This window comes from Molossus molossus, unplaced genomic scaffold (assembly GCF_014108415.1).
Source record: "Molossus molossus isolate mMolMol1 unplaced genomic scaffold, mMolMol1.p scaffold_m16_p_6, whole genome shotgun sequence".
NCBI classification, from domain to species: domain Eukaryota; kingdom Metazoa; phylum Chordata; class Mammalia; order Chiroptera; family Molossidae; genus Molossus; species Molossus molossus.
In genome coordinates, this window is record NW_023425399.1 from 54,131,601 (window position 1) to 54,149,768 (window position 18,168).

General features: G+C 41.3%; 1 protein-coding gene and 1 pseudogene across 11 annotated transcripts in view; both read left to right on the top strand.

Moving 5' to 3' along the window:
- The first annotated feature begins 445 nt into the window (after positions 1–445).
- LOC118619210 lies at positions 446–1,635 on the top strand (annotated as a pseudogene).
- Positions 1,636–8,516: 6,881 nt separating this feature from the next.
- Positions 8,517–18,168, top strand: part of RUVBL1 (RuvB like AAA ATPase 1) — a 94,535-nt gene continuing 84,883 nt past the window's right edge. For all 11 annotated transcript variants that reach the window (XM_036244057.1, XM_036244054.1, XM_036244056.1 and 8 more), the window contains exons 1-2: positions 8,517–8,745; positions 13,076–13,162. In XM_036244057.1, coding sequence (XP_036099950.1) covers positions 8,605–8,745; positions 13,076–13,162 — 228 coding nt within the window. In that variant the 5' untranslated portion in view covers positions 8,517–8,604. The remainder of the gene's footprint in view (positions 8,746–13,075; positions 13,163–18,168) is intronic.

Genomic DNA, 18,168 nt, shown 5'->3' on the forward strand with positions numbered 1-18,168 from the left:
TGGGACAGCTGGAGGCGGCGGTGGTGACTGGATAACTTTACCAAAGGAAAGAAATTCTGGGTGTGCCCTCTCCGCTAGAAATGGCCAATAAAGAGAAGAAACGAGACAGAGAGAGATAGAAACATCGATGAGAGAGAACGTCAATTGTCCGCCTCTTGCATGCTCCCTACTGGATATTGGGCCCACAACCTGGGCATGTGCCCAGACTGGGAATCGAACCAGCGACCTCTTGGTGATGGGTCCTGAAATGCCCATTTCTGATGTAAAGGAAGCATCCTTCCTTAGCTACAGTGATTTGTTGCTAACTAATGCCTTCAGAAATGTGAATCCAGTACTGCCAGATCTTCAATAACAGCCCCAAATCTGGACCTTTTGTGTGAAATCTCACAATTTCTCAATGTTGATATCCAATTCAAATTTCTTGTAAAACTGTGGATCACACAAAAATGTGCTCTGTAACAGAGCCAGACTCGTTTCCTATCTCCCAGGATTTTACTCTTTAGTTAAAAGGATTGTCCTTCCCAAAGCTTTTTCAACTGCAGGATCTTCAGGTTCTTATGAGTCTCATGTGGCCACTGCACCTTCGGATATATGTTCTTGAACAGTATGGCCAGATGAAAGTAATGGGACCATTTGGGCCTCAGGATCAGAGATTCCAGCTTCCTGGGAACATATGTTTTGATTGTTACCTCAATGGGACCATGCCGCAGAAGAAAAGCCAGGTTCATAAAACTTTACCTGATGTTCTAGCAGAACCTTTATCAAGTGAAAGACATGAGTTTGTGATGGCACAATATGTGAATGAGTTCCAGGGTAATGGTGCACCTGTTGAACAAGAAATTAACAGTGCAGAAACGTACTTTGAAAGTGCCAAAGTAGAGTGTGCCATCCAAACATGTCCAGAATTGCTGAGAAGAGATTTTCAATCACTGTTTCTAGAAATGGCCACCAACAAACTAATGATTCTGACTGTAACACAGAAAACTAAGAATGATATGACTCTTTGGAGCGAAGAGGTAGAAAATGAAAGAAAAGTGGTTTTAGAAAAGTTTATCGCCCTGGCCTGTTTGGCTCAGCGGTTAGAGCATCCGCCTGCAGTCCAGAGAGACCCGGGTTCGGTTCCCGCTAAGGGCATGTACGTCGGTTGCAGTTTGTCCCCGGCCCTGGTTGGTCGTGCGGGTGGCAGCCACTCAATGTGTCCCTTTCACATCGATGTTTCCCTCTCTCTCTCTCTTCCGCTCTCTCCCTCCCACTCTATCTGTGCAAAAAATGGAAAAATGTCCTCGGGTGAGGATCAAAAAAAAAAAAAAAAGAAAAGAAAAGTTTATCAGTGGTGCTAAGGAAAAATGCTACGCTCTTCGAGCTGAAGGCTATTGGGCTGACTTTATTGACCCATCATCTGGTTTAGCATTTTTTGGACCATATACAAACAACATTCTTTTGAAACAGATGAACTCTATCAACATTTAGGAATTTCTATTGATGATCTTGGCTGTTGTAAAGTGATTCGTCATAATCTCTGGGGTACTCATGTAGTTGTAGGAAGTATTTTTATGAATGCAACACCAGACAGCCATATCATGAAGAAATTAAGTGGAAACTACTAGTAATGTCAGTTTATTTGCGGTACTATTTCTACTTAACATTAGGGTTGATCTATAAACACTGTTAAAGTCTTCAGTTTTTAAAATTTACTTATTTCTATGTATATTTATTTCAACATTTATGAATTTACAACATTGACAAGAGTTTGTGATTTTTAAATCTCAAAAGTTCATATTGTCAATGAATACATATTAAGCGCATCCACGGTGTACAGAATGTGGTAATTAACATGTAACTACAGTATGATCTCCTATTGTTATTTCTCCCCTTTATTGGAAAAACCTTAGTTTTAATTATTTTCTCCAAAAATAAATTATACATTTGCTTAAAAATAAAAAAATTTAAAAAAGAGAGAGGATTATGAAAACCAAGACAACACATCCAAGAGGGAGTCACCTATGCTAAGCCCCAAGTAACTACCAGTTTTGACTCTTTCAGAAATGAAATCTTAAACTAGTCAATCAGGAACTGACTGATTAGCACTAGCACTAGTTAGGTCATTGGCCAGACCCCTGTTATCCTCTAAAAGGAAAGTGACCTTGTAACAACCAATTCACTTTTCTGCTCAGCTTAACTTCCTGTTTTTCTCTCCTTTGTAAAACGTTTTTTCTTTTATACAGCTCCTCACAGCTCCTTCCTATTTGCTAATTGGATGTTGCTCAATTCATGAATCATTGAGTAAATCCATTAAGACCTGTGGACGAAAAGGGCCACATACGAAATCTGACAAGCTCAGGGGAGGCCTACGTGGTGGCCTTACAAACTCAGAGACTGAATTGAGCCTGTTGTCTTTTTGCACCTAAGATAACATACTTTTGGAATGTCAAAGTAATTTCCCTTTTTCCAGATTTCTCAAACCACAGGCACCACCAAAGGAGAGACCACAAATCCCTTCATTGTTATTGTAATCATGTTAATTGTTGACTGTTAACTAGCCTGTTCGTGCACTGGCCAGCTTGGCTCAGTGGTTGGAGCATCAGCCTACAGACCAGAGTCCCAGGTCTGGTTCCTGCTAGAGACACGTAAAAAAACAAACAAAAAAAAATCCTGTGCCCACCAATGCAAAAGAAGTATGTGTCTATCATTTTACTTTTTATCCATTCCCAGAGGATCCTCCATACCACTTTGCTTTCTCCTGCCTCCCTAACCTATTACCAAAGGATTTCATGTAACCCACTTACGTCTTCTCTCTTTATTGTAATGTATAAAATAAGGAGCAAAACTGACATTTTTCCAGAGCATTTTCTCAATTCTTGGCAATTGTCAGTTTGGCTCAAATAAACTCATACAAATTCTCTACAGGTTTTAATGTTTCTTACATAGACAGATCTTTAAAATTTACTTTACAAAGGATAACATTACAAAGGATATTAAAAGATATGGATCAACAACCAAATGAAGTGTTACATAGGGCAAGGTAGGGGAAAAGAGCTTGGAGCTTTCATGTTTCTTGGGCCTGCCATTCTCCCCAAATCTCCATTTGTTACCAACCTGGAAAGCTCTCTGAACCTCATCCTATGGGTGTTTATGGAGGCTTCATTACACAGGCATGATTGATTACGTGATTGGCCAATGGTGATTAATTAATCCAACCTCCAGCCACTCTCCCTTCCCTGGAAGTCAGGGTGGGGACTGGAAGTTTCAACCCTTTAATCACAAGGTTGTTTCTCTGGGCAACTAGCTCCCATCCTTATGTGTGGGTCTGAAAGTTACTTTATTGATATAACTAGAGATATGGTATTGGTGCAGTGCCTTCTGCATCTCTACCTGTTACTGGTGGAAGTGGAGTTCCTGAGATGTTGCAAGGAAAGAAATTTCCTGAGACTCATAGGAGAAGAAGAGTGATTTTTATTTCTGGAATTAAACTAATTCCTGGGTTTCCAAAGTTGCATTTTCCTCCATCCTGCCACGGAAAAAGTTTAATCTTGTCTTCAGCAGGGCAAAATTAAGGCCACTGCCCAGAGTCTCTGTTCTATATTAAAGCACAGTCCAGTCCAGCATCTTGCACATGAAGTCCACATAGCCCTGGGCCATATAGCTGCTTAAGGCCACATGGCTATAACTAGAGGAAGGGTAAATGTAGGTCACAGAGCAAGAGAGGAGAAAGCAGGCAAGAGTGAAGCAACAGAAAAACGAGAGAGAATTCTTTGTCTTGGGATTATAACTAGGAGCTTAACCAATTACCCCTTCAAGATTTTGCGCACTTGCAGTAGCTCTACCCCCATAGCCAATGATCTTTATCCCAGGTTAAACTGACAGGCAAGCACCTTCCCTATGTCACCTGGACTTCGCTGTGCAAGCATCCATCTCCCACTTTGTTCAATCCTGTCCCCCAGTGATCTGCAGAATGGACCAGTGGTTCCCTGGGGAGCACAAAGTTGTAACATTCTGGAGAAGCTGCCCAGATGACCATAATTATAATGTCTAGCCTCCCCTTTGTTTTTTCTCTATTATTAATATTAATAACTAGCTAATTATGATGACAACAATACATTTACAGCTCTCATCCCTTAAGAAATTCCAAGGGTTTTAGGAACTTAATGCCAGAAACAAAGATAAAGACCAAATATATATTTCTTATTATAAATTATAATATCATGGCTACTGTGAATAATACTGCTATGAACATTGGTATACACATCTCTGAGTTTCTGTTTTTAGTTCTTTGGAGGATATACCTAGGAGTAAAATTGCTGCGTTATATGGTAAATCTGTGTTTAACTTATTGAGGAACCAACAATTTGTTTTCCATAGCAACGACACTATTATATATCGCCACGAACACTGCCCAAGTGTTCCAATATCTCCACATACTTGTCATTATTTATTATTTTCTTTTTATATTATAGCCCTGTGAGTAGGTATGAAGTAGTATCTCATTGTGATTTTGATTTGCATTTCTCTGTACCGCAGGCCGACGCTCCAACCGCTGAGCCAAACCGGCCAGGGCGATTTGCATTTCTCTAAGATCAATGATGTTGAGCATCTTTTAATGTACTTATTGGTCATTGACATATCTTTGGAGAAATGTCTATCAAGTCCTTTGCTCATTTTTTAATTGGGTTGCTCTTTTTTTTTTTTAAGTGGAGTTCTTATATATCCTAGATATTAAACCCTCATTAGATATATGATTTGCAAATATTTTCTCTCATTCTGTGGGTTGTCTTTACATTCTCTTCAGTGTTTTTTGACGTGCAAAAGTTTTTAATTTTGATGAAGTACAACTTAATGTGTTTTTTCTTTTGTTGCCAATGCCTTTGGTGCCATATTTAAGAAACAATTGCCAAATCCACTTATGAAGATTTACCCCTATGTTTTCTCCTAAGAGAAAATGCAGGTTTTTGATCCATTTGAGTTATATTTTGTATATTGTACAAGATAAAGGTCCAACTTCTTTCTTTTGCATATGAATATCCAGTTTTCCCAGACCATTTGTTGAAGAGACTGTCCTTTCCCCCATTGAATGGTCTTGGCACCCTCGGTCACGTATGTGAAGGTTTATTTCTGGGTTCTCTATTCCATTCCCTTGGTCTGTATATCTACACTTATGCTAATACTACACTGTTTTAATCATTGTAGATTTGTAGTAAGTTTTTTTTTATTATTATTATTTTTTATCCTCACCCGAGGACATTTTTCGATATTTTGTTCAGATAGAGTGAGTGGGAGAGAGAGAGAGAGAGAAACATCGACGTGAAAGCGACACATCGAGTGGTTGCCACCCACACGACCCAACCAGGGCTGGGGACAAACTGCAACCAAGGTACGTGCCCTTAGCGGGAACCGAACCCGGGTCTCTCCGGACTGCAGGCCGACGCTCTAACCGCTGAGCCAAACAGGCCAGGGCTGTAGTAAGTTTTGAAATCCGGAAGTTAGGGACTTTTAAGTTTGTTTTTCTTTTACAAGATTGTTTGGCTATTTGGTGTACCTTGAACTTTCACATGAATTTGAGGATGAGTTTGTCTATTTCTGCCAAAACCATCAGTGTGTTTTAAAATGGAAAATATTATGTTTATATCCTGATTTTCGTGTTGATTTTGTATTCTGAAACTTAGCTGAATTTATTAGCCCTGATTTTTGTGTGTGTGTGTATTTTTTAGATTTTTCTATATATTAAATTATGCTATTTAAAAATAGAGCTAGTTTGACGCCTTGCTTTCCAATTTGGGTGCTTCTAATTTTATTTTTTTCTTGCCTAATTGCTCTGGCTAGAACTTCCAATACTATGTGAAATAGTAGTGGCAAAAGCAGGCATCCTTGTCTCATTTCTGCTCTTAAGGGAAAAAAAATTCAGTCTTTCATCATTGAATATAATGTGTGTTCTAAGATGGAAAAGATTAAGCATGTTTATATACTGTGGGAAATTATCAGGGAGAATAGATGGAAATACACTAAAAGGAAGGTAATGGGTAGAGTGAGGCCTCTAAGAGATGGGGTGGGACCCAGATTGCTATCTGAAACCCAGTTAATAGGGTTACCTTGACGAGGAGGAAGGTCATGACTATCTTTAAATCAGGATACAAGAATAACCCAGTAGTGCTTGGCAGATAGAAGCTTAGGGTGGTGAGTAAGAGTTGTTTCCCAATCTACTCCCCTTTTTAAACAGGAATAAAATTTTCAGTGGAGCACCAATCTTTCCAGCTAAAGACTACATTTCCCCTATTCTCTTGCAGCCATTTGATTAAGTATGACCATTGGGTCATAAGTTGAAATGATGGTGCAACTTGAGGTCAAGATTAAAGAGAAGTAGTATACATTCCCTTCCCCCTTTTATCCTTCCTGCTTGTTCAAACATAGCCTTTTAAGGGAAGTTCAAGCAGCCATCTTGGACCATGAGACAGAAGATACATGTGGAGAATGGCAAAGTAACAAGACAGAGAGAAACAAGTTCTTATAAATTATAGAGCTCACCAGGTGAAATGCCTACTTAGATTTTATGTAAGAAAAAGTAAAATCTTCTTGTTTAGTTCACTATTATTTTGTATCTTTCTGTTACTGCAGCTGAATTAATATCCAAACTAGTATAATACTTAAATTAGTTGGGCAGCTCTGAGTGCTCAGTTGAAGCTGGAGATCATAACTGTGTAACAGCTCCATGGGGCAACTGAATAATTATCTGCTGACGTAAGAATAGCCTTCATTAAAAAAAAAAAAAAAAAAAAGAATAGCCTTCATGAGGCAATGGAGAAGGCAGAATTAGGCTTAACCTTGGCTTGTGGGTTCAAAGGTCAGGTACAAAAGAAGTCAAGTCCAGAGAGAAAAAAGGGTTGAAAACCAAGTGGCTGAGATGAGCTTACTTGTGTGGTAGGCAGTTAGACAGACATGAGCAGAGCAAGGATGACATGCCAGGTACAGAAGGTCACCAGGTTGGAAAGCCCCAGGTGACTAGCAAAGGACAACTGTAAAAAGAGACCCTATTCCCAGGGTGATTTTCCCTCCCCTAGCATATGGCTTATGTGGTTTGGACCCCTGATCTTTCATCCCTAGAGATAACATCTAGGCCTCAATTGTATTTCAGCTACAGGCCCAAAAAGCAGCAAAACTAGACAAGCAATGCCATGTCTGACCTCAGCACCAGCTGCATTGAATAATGATTCCCTTTGATGGCTTAGACCAATCAATCAGTGAAGACCCTGACCCTGAAAGGACACACCTGGGAAGCTGCTGCATCTTCGATAGAGATCTTCCCTTGGAACCTCCCCTAAAATCTCCACTCTTAAAACTCTTAGTCTTTTTTTTTTTTAATCCTCACCTGAGGACATTTTTGCATTTATCTTCAGATAGAGTGGGAAGGAGAGAGGGAGGAAGAGAGGAACATCTATGTGATAGAGATACATCTAGTGGTCTCCACCCACAAGACCCCAACCAGGGTGGGGACAAACTGCAAACAGGGCTGGGACAACGGCAACCAAAGTACCTGCCCTTAGCGGAACCAAACCTGGGACTCTCTGGTCCAGGAGCGACGCTCTAACTGCAGAACCAAACCAGCCAGGGCTCCACTCTTAAAACTCTTAGGACAGAGGATCCAGCTTGCTCTCTCTCCAGGAAGCACACCCATGCTTTTCCCTCACCTCTCTTCTTCCCATCTCCCTAGGCCAGTCACCTTTACCTTCCTCACTTCTAAGTTCCAAGGGCTCTCTCGTCCTTTGCCTCTATAACTTGTTTCCTAAGCTCATTTCTTCCATGGATTACTTCTTCCATCTCCGTGATTTAATAAATAAATGTTCTCTTACATTTTGAATCTTGGTTCCAAATTCTTTCTTAGCCAGAACTCAAGTACAAGGTTGCTGAACCAAGGTCCCATCTGACCCCACCATTCTAACACCTGGTGCGCTCCTGCAGCTGCCAACAATTGAAACTTTTCTTTAGCCCGTCTTTACCTGTATTAGAAATTGTACTAACTTACAGGGTTGTAGAGTTTTTGAAACATAAAATGTTATTTACAACTAACTTAATTTAAATGAAAGGAGATGGCGGAAGCAGGAGAAGCAGAGGAAGCCAGTTTCATGGAGCAGTACCAGGGTAGGAGTGACTGGCTACCAGGAAGACACAAAGGCTTAGGAGTCAGAAAACCGAGTAAGCAAAAGTCAAAGCTTAAGCTTTAAACTTGTTTCTCCATCTTCAAAACGGAGGTAACACCTTGAGTTTCACCGAAGGATATGACATTCCAATGCCGCACGATTACGACTCAGCGCCTCCGCCCCATATCAAACTTTCGGCGCCGCCAGCCGCTTAGTGTTGCGTCCCCAAAGCCTTCACTGCCCCGGGCCAAAGGCGGAATACGGGAATGTTAACTCCTGAACACAGCCGGAAGTTGGTGGGCGGAGTCATCCATGAGTCAATGGGGTGCGGAGGCGTTTCCAATCTCCACCAATAGAGAGCCGAGCAAGGCGGGCCCTGGCAAACCGTCTAGTGACGGCCACATGGTAACGCGGATCCCGGGCGTGTGTTAATCGCTCTTGGTGTTCCACGCAGATTTTGGCTTCCGACGTGTGCAAGATGAAGATTGAGGAGGTGAAGAGCACGACGAAGACGCAGCGCATTGCCTCCCACAGCCACGTGAAGGGGCTGGGGTTGGACGAGAGCGGCTTGGCCAAGCAGGCGGCCTCGGGGCTCGTGGGCCAGGAGAACGCGCGAGAGGTGGGGCTGGCCCGCGGGCCTGGGGCTTGGGCGCTGAGCAGGGCCGCAGTGACTAGCTGGGAGCTTCTGAGGTGAAGTCTCAGAGCTGGGTGTGGGCTGGGGTGTCCCGCTTAAGTTTCTTCAGGGCAGTGAAATTGACTATGGGAGGCGGCGAGGAGGCACCTCACTGGGATTGGGGCAGTTACCAGGAGAGCAGGTGACGACCCCACTGGAGAGGTTAACTGCTTGCTTCATCTCCTTGACAACAAATCTTGAGCGAGCTCCCCACTCCGTGCCATGTTCTGTTCACAACGCTGGGATCCAGCGGGGAACAAGATAAATGAGGTCCCTGCTCTCATGGAGCTTTACGTTTTAGTATGGTAAGAGACAGACGATGAACATATAAAATAATTATAATTTGTTGGGGGCCACTTCCTGCGGGGCTTTGCTGGCCATGGTAAGAAATTTGGGTTTTTGTGAATGCAGTGGGAGGCCATGGTAGGGGAGTGATCAACCTTAAAAAGCCCATTTTGATTCCCAGGTCCTGGGAGCTGAAGGAGGGAAGTGGGAATTTACAGGGAGGATCAGTCTGTTTTACCGAACTCTCAGCTTCCTTTTTTTTTTTTTTTTAAATCCTCACCCAAGGATACTTTCTTCCATTTTTATCTTCAGATAGAGTGGGAGAGAGAGAGAGAAACATCAGTGCAAGAGGGACATATCAGTTGGTTGCCTCCCACAGGACCCCGACCCGGGTGGGGGTGAACTGCAACTGAGGTATATGCCCTTGGCTGGAATGGGACCGGGGACTCTCTGGTTCGCAGCCAACACTCTGCTGCTGAGCCAGACCGGCCAGGGCTCTCAGCTTCCTTTTGATCATTCCATTACAGTTCATTTTTTTAAGTGGCAAGGATGCCAAGTACTTTCACCTACAGCATAATCACAAAACTATTTGAGCTCTTTGTATTATTATTATTGCAGATTAAAATGGGAGCGGTCACTTCGCCTATCTACTTGCCACTCATTTTAGCAATGATAATGCTGGGATTTGTACCCACGTGTAATTATGACTCCCAGTTTAGTACTGTCTATGATATTAGAGCCACCTGTCAGTTTGCTGTGCTCTAAGGTCAGATTCATGACCTTTGACCTTGCTGTGGTTTAGCAGCTACAGAAACCTCAATATGAGGTTAAGGCTTTCCTCCTAGCCTAATTGTACTAATAGAAAGGGCCAAAGAAAAGCCTCTGTCTTTCATTTTGAACATTGTGTTTTCAAAAAGGCAATATTGACGTGGTCAAGGTGGCTTTTAAATTTATTTTTACACAGCTTTTGCTTACTAAGAACTAGTTACTGCAAATAGCTAACATTGGTTGAACACTTTCTGTGTGCCAAACACTGTACCAAGCAGCTTTATCTCCATTGTCTTGCTGTCACCTCCACACCAATAGTTCTCTCTCCCACTTTTCAGACATACAAAAAGTTGTAAGACTTGTGTAGTGAATACGTGTGTGCCTAAATTCTACAATTAACATTTTACTGTGTTGCTTTATTATATATCCGCCCATTTATCAACCAACCAGTTCACTTTTACATTTCAAAGTAAGTTGCAGACAATAGTACACTTTACCCTTAAATCCTTTAGCATGTGTGCCACTATTATGAACTCTGTTGTCAGATAAGGAAATTGTGGTTCACAGAGGTAGGTCCAAGGTCACTCAGCTGGTAGTGGTAGAGCCAGGATTTAAACCCAAGTCTATTGAATCTAGAATACATGCTCTTATCTCTGATGCTGTGTACCTCTGTACGACTATGAGCTTTCTGAGGATAGAGACCAGATGATATTATTATTTTTTACTTATTTTTTTTGGTACGTGCCACTAGTGGGAACCGAACCTGGGACTCTGGTCTGCAGGCCGATGCTCCAACCGCTGAGCCAAACCAGCCAGGGCTGGCTAGGAAATCTTTTGAAGGCTCTTAAAGTTTTTAATTTTTAAATTTTAGTATTCACTGAACACACCACTGGAGAGAATTTGGAGCTTAAACTGAGGAAGATTAAATGGAAGAGGCCCTAATGTGTGAATAAGAGTACATATCCAAGATTTGGAGTCTCTTCTATCTCTTTTGAGTCTCCCGAAGGAGACTCAAAAATAAAAAAATTTTTTATCCTCACCTGAGGACATTTTTGCATTTATCTTCAGATAGAGCGGGAGGGAGAGAGGGAGGAAGAGCGAGAGAGAGAAACATTGACATGAGAGATACACATCGAGTGGTTGCCAACCAGAGCCAGGGACAAACTGTAACCAAGGTATATGCCCTCAGCCGAACCTGGGACTGTGGTCCGTGGGCTGACGCTCTAACCACTGAGCAAAACTTGTCTAGGTGAGTTTCCCAAAGACTTTCAATGCTGAGGATTATATCACAGAGTTCTATGGAAAGACTATAGTGGTTCTGTTATCTCTTTAGAAATGCAGCATCTGAAAAATAGCTTCTAGGCTCTATTAAGAGCACTGGGCTTTTTTAGCTGAACCAGAAATGGAATATAGAACATCTACATGCATTCCTTGAATCCACAGTTTTTGAGGGGCTGTCTTAAGTGTGACGCCATGATACTGTCCACAGTCCATGGGGAACAGTGGTGCAGGAGTTAAGATGTATTCATAAGACCCTGTCAATAGGGTATAGTGTCATCACTGCCCAGAGAGAAGAGCGAAGGCAAGAAATTTTTTTTTTTTTAATCCTCATCCGAGGACATTTTTCCATTTTTTGTACAGATAGAGGAGGGAGAGAGAGGAAGAGAGAGAGAGGGAAACATCGATGTGAAAGGGACACATCGAGTGGCTGCCACCCGCACGACCAACCAGGGCCGGGGACAAACTGCAACCGAGGTATATGCCCTTAGCGGGAACCGAACCCAGGTCTCTCCGGACCGCAGGCGGACGCTCTAACCGCTGAGCCAAACCGGCCAGGGCAAGAAATTTGATCTTGAGGGTTTGAAAGGCATTCAATGAATCTTATGATGCTGCAGGTTTAACCTCACATGCAGCATTTGTTTTGCAGCATCCTGGGATAGTTAACTGATAGCCAACTAGTAGTGTATGCCATTGATTCTTAACCCTTAATGGGTTAATTTGGGAATCTGATGAAAGCTATCGATTAAAAAATTTACATGGGAACACGTACATGTAATTGTGTTTTCAATATCAGGAAGTGTATGGGCTCCTGGAATCTACTTCTGGTCCCCAGGCTAAAAGTCACTGCTCCATTTGTACTCCTACTGTCTATTCTCCACACAGTAGCTGTCAAAATCTTTTATTTATTTTATTGATTTTTTTAGAGAGAAAGGGAGAGATAGAAACATTAATTGGCTGCTTCCTGCACGCTCCCTACTGGGGATTGAGTCTGCATGTGCCCTGATGGAATCAAGCCAGGACCTTTCAGTCCATGTGACAATACCTCATTCCACTGAGCCACACTGGCTAGGCCCATCAAAATCTTTTAAAAACAAGTCATTGTAACGTGACACAGCCTAAGACCATTTTAGTAGCTTCCCATTACAAGTAGAATAAAATCCAGACTTTAACGTGGACTCTAAAATTCTGTTCAGAGATCTGGCCCCTGCCCGTCTCTTCAATCTCATTTTCCCATTCTCCTTATTCACTGTACTTTGGTCACTGTAGCCTTTCTGTCCCTTGGGCATGCCATACTCCTTCCTGTATTTTTTTAATTTGAATGTAACTAACTCCTGCCCTGACCAGAACTTTCCATATCAAATATATTGTCATCAGAGAAGCCTTCCCAGATCACTCTTTGTAGAGTATCCTGTGCCCCGGGCACTTGCTCTGTCATTACCCTTTTTATTTCATGGTAGTAATGTATACAATGTCTTTGTGAATATCTCCACCATTGGAATAGGAGGAGCTCCATGAGCACAAGGCTTTTCTGTCTTGCCCTTCACTGTCTCTAGCAGCTAGAACACTACCTACAGTGTATTGGCACTCAGTGTTAGTTGAATGAGTATGTGAATTGTTTGGACCAGAGATGACATTTTTCCCCCTGTGAAACATTTTTTTTTTAATCCTCACCCAAGGACATTTTTCCATTTTTTCAGACAGAGCGGGAGGGAGAGAGGAAGAGAGAGAGAGAAACATCGATGTGAAAGGGACACATTGAGTGGCTGCCACCCGCACGACCCAACCAGGGCTGGGGACAAACTGCAACCGAAGTACATGCCCTTAGCGGGAACCGAACCTGGGTCTCTCTGGACCGCAGTCTGATGCTCTAACCTCTGAGCTGAACTGGCCAGGGCTCCTGTGAAACATTTTAATACTGATTTATTATTTCTATTGTGTTCAGGCATGTGGTGTGATAGTAGAATTAATTAAAAGCAAGAAAATGGCTGGAAGAGCTGTCTTGTTGGCAGGACCTCCTGGAACTGGCAAGGTACTCATTTTCTCTCATTTTTTTAATCTACCCAAGAGAATGATCTTAATGTCTAAGCCAAATTAATTGTCTTAACTAGTCTCTGTATAGGTGAATTGGTTATATGTATGTTTTTAAAACTAATGTGCAATAATACAATTGAGTTTCTAAAAATCTAGATTATCTTGTACAACCTCCAGAGAAGAGAGAATGAAGTCTGTGGAGAGGTCTCATTGTCTCTAGAAATTTGTTTCGTATTTCTTTTGCATCTCCTTTCCTTTGGAAATACATTTCTGTTTGCCTAGGGCTTCATACAAGTTTCACAGTGACATCTTACTTGAGTGGGGGAAGAAAACCAGTAAGCAAGCATTTTTCTGAATGCTAACTTTACCCAGCACTATTCTGGCTGTGTGAGAGATGGGGGGAAAAAAGAATATATGAATTGGAGACATGATTTTTATCTTCAAGGAGCTTTCAGGGCAGAGAGAGGACACCATGACAGCACAGAATGCTTTAGTTGAACATTAAGCTGCATGGTATTGATCTTAAATGCAACTGGGAGTTTAGTAGGAGGCAGCACTAAAGGGTAGTAAAGCTGAAAGGGTTGAGTCATGACATTTGCCCTGCAGAGTGGGTACAGGATTGGCTTTGCAGGGAAGCAAAGGGCCTTTCAGCAAAGGAGGCAGTATGGCTTGTTGGGATCCATGAGGGGACTGGCTAGATACTTGAAATGCTCCAGAGTCCCCAGTCTGAGACTTACTTCTTCGAAAGGTCACTTGGTACAATAGAGTAGGAGCTTGGGATTGTTTTTATAAACAAATAAGCTTTAAATTCCAGTGCTGGTGCTGACTTTCTGTGAGACCCGAGGAAGGTCCCTTCACCTTTCTGAAGTAGTAGCACATGCCCCTGCCCATTTCAGGTAGTCATTAAACTGGGCAGTTGTAAGATAATGACTTTAATTATCATTTGAAATCATAAATTGAATTGGTGATGTATCTTATATTGGTGTGTTATAACAGGAAGAAGTGCTATGTTTGTAAAAAAGTGTTTTCAAACTTTAATGTTCCATATAAATGTGAGCTTTCTTTACCTCTCTGCAAGCACTATTAGCTTGTCCAGTGTATTTACCATTTATTTATTTGCTTACTATTCCTTCTTACATCTTAGACCCTTACTTTCCATTTTTCTTCTTCCTAAAGTACATTTAGAAGTTCTTTCTAGAAGTTTATTAGTGGCAAAGTCAGGTTTGTATTTATTATGTTGCCCTTGTTTTGAAAGGTAGTTATGTTGGATATATAGTTCAGTTGACAGCTATTTTCTCTCAGTACTATTTCTCTCAGTGATATCTGCTACCTGTTAGCTTCTATTTTTGCTTTTGAGAAGCATAATTTTGAGATTTGGCTTTTCTTTCTGGATTTTTTGAGATATTTTTGATTTTTGTGTTTGATAATATATCAGAATGAATTTATTTTTATTTTTTGGGCTTAATATTAATTGTGCTTTCTGAATCTGAATATTATGTCTCCAATGAGTTCTGGTAAATTGTTAGCCTTTATCTCTTCAGATATTGTTTTCCCTGTTCTCTCTCTTTTATTTTTTTTAAGTTATTATTATTTATTTTATTTTTTAAATTAATTTATTTTTATACAGATGTTTCACCTTTCTCCCCCATTGACACTCTTCCTCCCCCCCCCCTTCCGCCCCGCAGTATTGTTGTCTATGTCCATTGGTTTATCTCCCCCTGGGGTTTGTCAGTCTGATCCCTACTTCTATGTCTCTGGGTCTGTTTTGTTTATCATCTTATTTTGTTCATTATATTCCACAAATAACTGAGATCCTGTGATACTTGTCTTTCTCTGACTGGCTTATTTTGCTTATAATAGTCTCCAGGTCCCTCCTTGTCATCTCAAAGGATAAGAGATCTTTCTTTCTTACTGCTGCATAGTATTCCATTATGTAGATGTACCACAGGTTTTTTATTCACTCATCTATTGATGGACACTTGGGCTGTTTTCAGATCTTAGTATTGTAAATAGTGTTGCTATGAACATAGGGGTATATATAGTTTTTCAGATTGGTGTTTCAGGTTTCTTAGGATATATTCCTAGAAGTGAATCACTGGGTCAACGACAGTTCAATTTTTAATTTTTTGAGGAAATACCATATTGTTTTCCGTAGTCTGCACCAGCTTGCATTCCCACCAGCAATGTACTAGAGTCCCCTTTTCTCCATATCCTGGGCCAGCACTTGTTGGATGATTTGTTGATGGCAGCCATTTTGGCAGGTGTGAGATGATCATACCTCACAGTCGTTTTAATTTACATCTCTCTGATGATTAGTGTTGTTGAGCATCTTTTCATATGTCTCTTGGCCATGTGTATGGCCTGTTTGGAGAGATACCTATTTCGGTCCTCTGCCCATTTTTTTTTTTTTTTTTTTTTTTTACTCCTCACTTGAGGACATTTTTCCATTTTTTGTTCAGATGGAGTGGGAGGGAGAGAGAAGAGAGAGAGAGAGAGAGAGAGAAAGAAAGAGAAATATCGACGTGAAAGGAACACATCGAGTGGCTGCCACCCACAGGACCAACCAGGGCCGGGGACAAACTGCAACTGAAGTACGCCCCCTTAGCGGGATCTGGACCGCAGGCCGATGCTCTAACCGCTGATCCTAACTGGCCAGGGCTCTGCCCATTTTTTAATTGGGGCCTTTGTCTTCCTTTTGTTGAGTTATATGAGCACTCTATGTATTTTGGAACTTAACCCCTTATCTAATATATCATTGGCAATTATGCTCTACAGTAGTGTGGGTTCCGTTTCCATTTTTTTTTATTTTTTTATCCTCATCCGAGGACATTTTTCCATTTTTTGTACAGACAGGGTGGGAGGGAGAGAGGAAGAGAGAGAGAGGGAAACATCGATGTGAAAGGGACACATCGAGTGGGCTGCCACCCGCACGACCAACCAGGGCCGGGGACAAACTGCAACCGAGGTGCATGCCCTTAGCGGGAACCGAACCCGGGTCTCTCCGGACCGCAGGTGGATGCTCCAACCGCTGAGCCAAACCGGCCAGGGCTCCCTTTCCATTTTGATGCTTGTTTCTTTTGCTGTGCAGAAGCTTTTTTGGTTTGATGTAGTCCCATTTATTAATTTTTTCCCTTTGTTTCTCTTGCCCTAGGTGTTGTATCAGTGAAAATTCTACTGTGTGTGATATCTGAGATTTTGCTGCCTACAGTTTCTTTTAGGATTTTTATGGATTCATGAGTTACATTTAAGTCTTTTATCTAATTTGAGTTTATTGTGTATGATGTAAGTTGGTGGTCTAGTTTCATTTTGTGTGTGTAGCTGTCCAATTTTCCTAACACCATGTATTGAAGAGACTGTCTTGACTCCATTGTATGCCTTTGTTAAATATTAATTGAGTATAATGTCTTGGGTCAATTTGTGGGTTCTCTGTTCTATTCCATTGATCTATGTGCCTGTTCTTATGCCAGTACCAGGCTGTGTTGATTATAGTGTCTTTGTAGTATAACCTGATATCCAGTATTGTAATCCCTCCTACTTTGTTCTCCTTTTTCAAGATTGCTGTGGCTATTTGGAGTCTTTTTTGGTTCCATATAAACTTTTGGAGTATTTGTTCTCCCTGTTATCTTAATTATCTCCTGGAAATTCAGCTGGTGCTAAGTTTTACTGCAAAGGTTCTCAACTTGGAGCAGTTTTTACCCCTCTTCCCCCAGGATCATTTGGCAATGTCTAGAGACATTTTTGGTTCTCACAACTTAGTTGGGTGGGGAATGCTACATTCATCCTGTGTGTGGAAGCCATTCGTGCTGCCAGACATCCTATAGTGTGCACAGGGTAGTTCCTACAATAAGGAATTATGCAGCCCAAAATGTCAGTAGTGCCAAGATTGGGAAATCCTGGGCTAGATCTTCTTTTGTCTTCGTCTTTTCACCTCATTTTCATATTTTCTATCTTTTTTACTTTGCAGCATTCTGGGTGGTTCCTTTATTTTTTTTTAAATTCTCACCTGAGGATATGTTTTCATTGATTTTGAGAGAGAGAGAGAAGAAACATCAATTGATTGGTTGCCTCTCACACACACTCTGACCCAGGATCGAATATGCATCCTGGGTATGTGCACTGACTGGGAATCGAAACTGTGACCCTTCAGTGCACAGGAAAAGGCTGCAACTAACTGAGCCACACTAGCCAGGGCCTGGGTGATTCTTTTTTTTAAATTCCTGTCACCATTTGGGTGATTTCTTTAGATCTTGGTTCCAGTCTGATTGTCTTGTTTGCTATGACTAAGCTGCTGTTTAATCCAATCCACTGATTTTTTTTTTTTTTTTTTAAATTTGAAACCTACAAAGGATTTGAAAGAACAGTATGGTGAACTTCTCTGTATCCTTCACATAAAGGACTAATTGTAAATATTTTGTGTCATTTGCTTTTTTTCTACTTAATTCTAAACCATTTGAAAGTAAGTACCAGGACGTTTTCCTACATTATCAGGATACTGTCATCACACCCAAGAAATTTAATGTTGCTAACAGTATTAGCAGATGTTGAATTTGTTAAAATTTCTTCAAATTGTTCCATTGTTTTACTGTTTCATTTTTTAATATTTTAAAATCCAGAGTATAATCAAAGATCACACATTACATTCATTGTTGTATCTCTTTAATCTCTTTTTATCTAGAACAGTTACCCTCCCCAGCATTTTTTTTGTTTTTTGTTTTTTTACTTTATTACTCTTATTTTTATCCTCAGCTGAAGACATTTTTGCATTTATCTTCAGATAGAACGGGAGGGCAAGAGGGGGGATGTGAGAGAGACACATCAAGTGGTTGCCACCCACACAACCCCAACTGGGGCCGAGGACAAACTGCAACCAAGGTACGTGCCCTTAGCGGGAACTGAACCCAGGACTTTGGTCTGCTGGCTGATGCTCTAACCACTGAGCAACCAGCCAGGGCCATTTTTTTGTTTTGTTTTCTTTTGTGACATGACATTTTTGAAGAGTCCAGA